The sequence below is a fragment of the Diaphorina citri genome, unplaced genomic scaffold (genome assembly GCF_000475195.1).
Source record: "Diaphorina citri unplaced genomic scaffold, Diaci psyllid genome assembly version 1.1 scaffold2438, whole genome shotgun sequence".
Taxonomy (NCBI): Eukaryota; Metazoa; Arthropoda; class Insecta; order Hemiptera; family Psyllidae; genus Diaphorina; species Diaphorina citri.
This window is the reverse complement of record NW_007379860.1, coordinates 30,545-36,502: the sequence shown is the minus strand read 5'-3', so window position 1 is coordinate 36,502 and position 5,958 is coordinate 30,545. Positions and strand designations below refer to the sequence as shown.

The 5,958-nt window shown below is 41.3% G+C and overlaps 2 protein-coding genes across 2 annotated transcripts in view; one reads left to right on the top strand and one right to left on the bottom strand.

Moving 5' to 3' along the window:
* Positions 1-1,452: 1,452 nt before the first annotated feature.
* Positions 1,453-2,415, bottom strand: LOC103518927 (tubulin beta chain-like; the record flags this gene model as incomplete). The annotated part of the gene is made up of 2 exons (XM_008484007.2): positions 1,453-1,790; positions 2,160-2,415. Coding segments are annotated over 2 exons (393 nt in total), but the record flags the coding sequence as incomplete, so codon positions are not given.
* A 687-nt stretch (positions 2,416-3,102) lies between these two features.
* Positions 3,103-5,958, top strand: part of LOC103518929 (laminin subunit alpha-1-like) — a 31,068-nt gene continuing 28,212 nt past the window's right edge. The window contains exons 1-5 of the mRNA XM_026830592.1: positions 3,103-3,237; positions 3,488-3,674; positions 4,160-4,404; positions 5,042-5,295; positions 5,472-5,706. Of these exons, the coding sequence (XP_026686393.1) occupies positions 3,118-3,237; positions 3,488-3,674; positions 4,160-4,404; positions 5,042-5,295; positions 5,472-5,706 (1,041 nt within the window). The 5' untranslated portion in view covers positions 3,103-3,117. The remainder of the gene's footprint in view (positions 3,238-3,487; positions 3,675-4,159; positions 4,405-5,041; positions 5,296-5,471; positions 5,707-5,958) is intronic.

The following is a 5,958-nucleotide window of genomic DNA, read 5'->3' as shown; positions in this document are numbered from 1 at the left end:
TCCCTGTACCTCCTCCTAGCGAGTGAGTCAACTGAAACCCTTGTAGACAATCACAACTCTCAGCTTCTTTCCTGAGGAAGAGAGAATAATAATATTGTTACAACTCCTCAAATACTGGATTATTACTGGGCGCCAGCCTTGTGTACACGCTACACGAGGCCAGTGATCACAAATATCCCACTTTAAGGCTTAGGTGCAGGGGCAAGCAGCCCTAAAAGTTGGGTTCAACTTAAATGAATATACCTACTTACCTTACTACATCAAGTACTGCATCCACTAGCTCCGCCCCTACAGAACAGACTTGTAATGTATGTGCTAGGAAACATGGACCAGGGATGCTGAGACTTGTAAGCTAGGAATAAACAGAAAGGTATATCGACCTCAGCTCTAGTGAACTTTATGATTCTAAACGAGTATACCGGGGCTTGGAGTCACTGCTACAACATAGAACACAAGTTGACACGAACATCAAACCCAACTTTACACTGTTTCGGGATGCTCTGCTCTCTATCTTAAGAAGACAATATTGAGATGGCCCGTGTTACATGATAAATCTTCACCGCACTTGACAAAAGTTATGAATGACTTTAATATTACAGAAGAAAAATGTAAGTGCAAAATTGTAAAGTTGTTTTCAAAAACACAGCCCTAGTTGAAACCATGCTGAAATGTTATCACATATCGCCTGATAATACCCTTCGTTAATGGTTTCCCTTGCTAATAAGAAAGAAGTGTACCTATGTAGGTAACAAGGACCCAGGTACTACAGAAGTATTTGTGACTTCACGATTCTCACATGGTATTCAACACTGGGTTATAAATAGTTGGCAATACTTTGCTGTCTCGGATGATGAGTGTTGGACACAGTATGGCATCCTAGCATCTCCTGCTAATCCTTTGTTCCTATCAGACTCGGATGTGATTTGTACGTCGCATTACTCCAAGCTGAAACCCTTGGAGGGAGGAGAGGTAAGATATAATCCACTCAAGTCACCCTGTATAAAAAATAATAATCTAGTAACAATTTTTCTTCCCGTCTGGTGTCCGCCACTCTGTGCCGTCACGTCGGTCGCAAGTCATAATTTTTAAACGGTCCAAGCCGTCCAAGCTAGGAAGTTAAAATTTGAACATGTAGGTTTGGATAATGCTTCTTTATTTATTTTGTTACCATCCCTATTGTTTCGGTACGTGTTTAAAACTAAGTAGGTGCCAAACTACCTTCTTCTTTTTCTTCGCCTTTTCCCGTGTACAGACGAGATCGGCGTTTTTCGTCAGCCTCTCAATAAGCCCTTTAGTGATTGCTTTAAGCTGACATTTGGTTTTGGCTACAAATTTTTTACGAGCAGATGCCCTTCGTACTAAACCTTTGTTATTCCTTTAGCAAGAGAAATTTCAGGCTGGTCTCCTCCCTGTTTAGTGTTTAGTCACACATAAATGAAAAGGCTTTGTAAGTTCGTATCTCATTGAAAAGAAAGAGCTTTTCTCGTAAAACAGTATATTGTATTTTCTGCCCTAACCACAAAACACATCGCATGTAAAATTCTCTCAGCATTCGGTAGTCAACACCTCAGTAGGTACGTGACCAGCAACTCCTGACTATCTGTGCACATTGTTAGACCCCTCTGTCCCCGCTATAAGTTAAATGATCTCGTCCTAAGCATCTCCATCTCCTTCCTCATTATCATCTTCACCACCTTCATCATCTACAGCTGCCTCCTGGTATTGTTGATATTCAGATATCAGATCCAGAACATTGGATGCAGCCTCTGTGAACTCCATCTCATCCATTCCTGGGGAGAAACATAGGTTGACTCGTTACAAAACGGGAATCGGTGGGTTTTTACTTTCTAACCCATCAGATTGCTAAATCCATTAGATTGTTTAATCCCAATCTCTTAAAGCAAGTTCAAACTCAGGTTGTAGTTCCGGCCATTAAATCGGTCCAGTAGTAGTATTAGTGGTATAGGTTTTGTCCTTCCAATCAGGTGTTCCTCCCACGGCAAAGTACTCAGAAATTCCACCAGCTTTACCATCCGTTTGTGGTAAGACCGTTCCTATAGACCCGGCTAAACACAAAGGTTTATCATTTCTTTGCTTTTTGTTTGGTAAGACCATTCTTAAGCATCCTCTAGTTAACAAAGTTCAAGACCAAAGCTTACCTTCACCGAGATACCAATGTAGGAAAGCTTTCCTCTTATACATGGAATCAAACTGATCTGATATCCGTCGGAATAACTCCTGTATAGCCGTAGTGTTTCCAATGAATGTGGCCGCCATTTTGAGTCCACGGGGTGGAATGTCACATACTGCAGTCTTACAATTGTTTGGAATCCACTCTACGAAATAGCTGGCGTTCTTGTTCTGAATATTCAACATCTGTTCATCCACCTCCTTCATTGACATACGACCTAGAAGAGGTTTACAACATTATATTGGGAATAAAGGGAGAACGGGCTCTAGTCTTGATTTTAAATCATTACATAAAAGTAAAACCAAAAAAACAAATCAAGAATAATAATAAACTGAATATTAAATAAAATAGGTAGGTACATAAATATTGATTTTCCTTAACCAAGATCGAAAAATTCCCGGAGGGACGGGCCCCGCTTGTTATTTTCCGCTCTAATGAAAGAGTTCAAATATGCGTTGCCTGTGAGGGAGCTTTGCTCGGGACATTTGATGTGACGTCATCGCCTACGGGAGCGTATGCCGTGACGTCAAACTTCACGATTTACCGGTATTTTTTAAATCGATTTATCTCGGTATCTAGAAGTCGTAGAAGAAAAAGAAAAATTCCGTTGGTCCTCATTTTTCCTGCTCTATGACTTTGAAACATCACCCAAGTAAGCGCAACTGATCTATTCTATTCTAATGATTGAACCTATTCTAGTAGGTTACGTAAACTTAGGTACCAAAACCAAATAAGACTCTTGAAATCCCATAACTATTCTTCTTGTCTGTTCCAGGAGTACCAAGTAACCTATGTCATCATGGATGATTGAACCTGTTCTAGTAGGTTACGTAAACTTAGGTAGGTACCAAAACCAAAGAAGACTCTTGAAATCCCATAACTATTCTTCTTGTCTGTTCCAGGAGTACCAAGTAACCTATGTCATCATGAGGGCCGGTATCTCCCCTCGTCCCGGTAACTGGATTCTAGAACGTTCTAGTGACGGCAAAATATTCAAACCATGGCAATACTGTAATAATTTTGACAGTGAACAAATAATTTCTTTGGTAGAAGGTAGGCCTGCTCTGTGGGATAAAAGTATTGGCCTTTTCAAAGACAAACAGAAGAGGATCGAATGCTGGCGTGAGATATGTCTGACTGTTTCAAGTGGTAATCAACTGAACGGGACGTTTTTTTTTTGTCTAGTGTGAACTCAACGGAACGGGACGGTTTTTTCCCGTCCGACGGAAAAAAAAACGTCACGGTAAAAAAACGTGCAGTGTGAACCTAGTGTAACTCTGTTCTATTCTATTCTAGGCTTGTGTGCACAACACAGAGGGGCCGAAGTGCGAGAGATGCAAGGTTGGTTTCTATGGTAACGCACAGGTTGGTACTGCTGAGGATTGTATGCAGTGTGCCTGTCCCATGAAGGAGGAATCCAATAACTTCAGTCCCACATGTGAGGGTAATGGCACCGAATACATCTGCACACAATGCCCTCAAGGTAAAAACTGTTTCAACTTGTAACTTACATCCAGGTTCCCACAGGCCTCAGGGGCTCAAAACCTTAAATACAACCCTTCGCCACTCTGGATCCTTAAACCGGCCACTCACTATCAGGTAGACCTCACAGGTACGCTTGAACAGGTCCGCCTGTCAGGTCTACCTGATAGTGAATGGCTAACCCTAGAAGTACAGTTGCTGCTCGCGTATGTGCCCTCAGGGGCTCAAAACCTTTAAATATAACCCTTCGCCACTCTGGATCCTTAAACCGGCCACTCACTATCAGGTAGACCTGACAGGTACGCTTGAACAGGTCCGCCTGTCAGGTCTACCTGATAGTGAATGGCTAACCCTAGAAGTACAGTTGCTGCTCGCGTATGTGCAGAAGCTGATAAATACGAATGTTGGCGCTTTAAATGTTTATTTTTGGAGCAGGAAAGAGGAGGCCAGGTTGTGACTTGTGACCATTGTTGTTAACTGTTGCAGGTTACATAGGAGATCATTGTGAATCTTGTGACGCTGGTTACTATGGCAACCCTACAGAGCTAGGCGGCTCTTGTGTTCCCTGCTCATGTGGGGGCGGTCCATGTGATGCTAGTACAGGGGAGTGTGTACAATGTAGAGGTAACACAGAGGGCGCTAGGTGTGAGAGATGCAAACCTTTGTATTATGGAGACCCGAGGACAGGGGATTGTAAGCGTAAGTACCTAACCCTCTGGAAACAAAATAATGTTAGTCTTTGTTTCCATTTACACTGCTCGAATAAGTCTGAAAAGTCCCTTTGATTCATCAGTATACTGCTATTAATTTGGTGAAATTCCCAAATTTTATTGAGGACTGAATTCTTAACCTGGTCTCCATTGGGATTGAACCCACGCCCACCTGTCTACCATGCGAGCGTCTTGATTTGTTGTACTCGTATATTTTACTGTAGGTAAAATAATAAAACTGGAAAGGCTGCGTTTTTTGATAATCGCGTAATCAACGCTGACGCTCCTTCCTACGAATCCCAAAAGTGGACAACTACTTCTAAAGCTAATGCCACGGAGAAACATACTAAATATGACAGGGCGGTTGAAGATATTCGGGGCTCTTTTTCTCCACTTATTTGTTCGGTTGATGGTGCGTATTTAGGTAATTTATGATTGTTTATTTATTTTAAATTGCCAAGTGTAATGGAAATGACGGCACTGGTACCTACTTACTCAAAATATCCCCAAAAACTTTGATTTTGTCAGAAATAGAACTCTTCAGTATTACCTAAAATTTGTATTGTATTATGACAAGTATGTTTTCAATGCTCTTTGTATTTCTATTCAATTTTCTCACCTACAGCTATAGTTTCGTAATGTTCTTCTGTTATTACAGGGTAGTAATGGCCTTCGCATTGGTAGTGGTAACTCCCAGTATGATTCTCGAGATAATCTGACTCTATCACTGCCACTGCTGGAATCTCACTTCTATCACATTCCTCCTGGACTCAATGACATTATTGCAGAATTCACTTCAGAAGAGATGTACATGGGGGGAGCCGTTACTAAGGAGCAATTCCTGAGTGTACTCACAGATGTGAAACATGTACTGTTGCGAGCCAAGTACCATACAGATCAAGCCGAAACCAGGTAGGTGGAACTTTTGCTGAGTTCATAATTATTGCACTGTTGGTTGATCCATTGGTAATGACGTCATGAGGTTGTTCCCAGCAGCTGGTTTGTTTTTTGTTTGTCTTGTTATTGGATCCAAAATTTCATTACCTTGAGGTTATGCTTACTTCTTACATACTGCACTTTTGTTTCAGTTTATCCTGGGCGAGGCTAGAGACAGGTTCAGAAGATCCCTCAGGTCAAGGTGAACTCCTGGACAACATAGAGCAATGCACCTGTCCTCTAGGATACCGAGGTCTATCTTGTGAATCGTGTGATTTCGGATATGCTCGAGTATTACCGGATAATGAACATCGGCATGCTGTTTGTACTCTGTGTGATTGTAACAAGCACGCTGCTACCTGTGATCCTATGAGTGGCCAATGCTCGGTGAGTATCAACAACTCATAGCTTAACGTTAGCACAACAATGTAAAGGGTTCAACAGTACCGACCGAACTATAATGTCAGAGAAGATCAGTTTTGCATATTGTATCTGTAACTATAACATGTAACATAAAACAATAGAGAGCTTTAGCACTTCATCACATCCATGACGAGAACCATAACACTAGGTTCACACTGCACGGTTTTTTTTTGTTTTTTTTTTTTTGTTTTTTTTTTTTTTTTTTTTTTTTTTTTT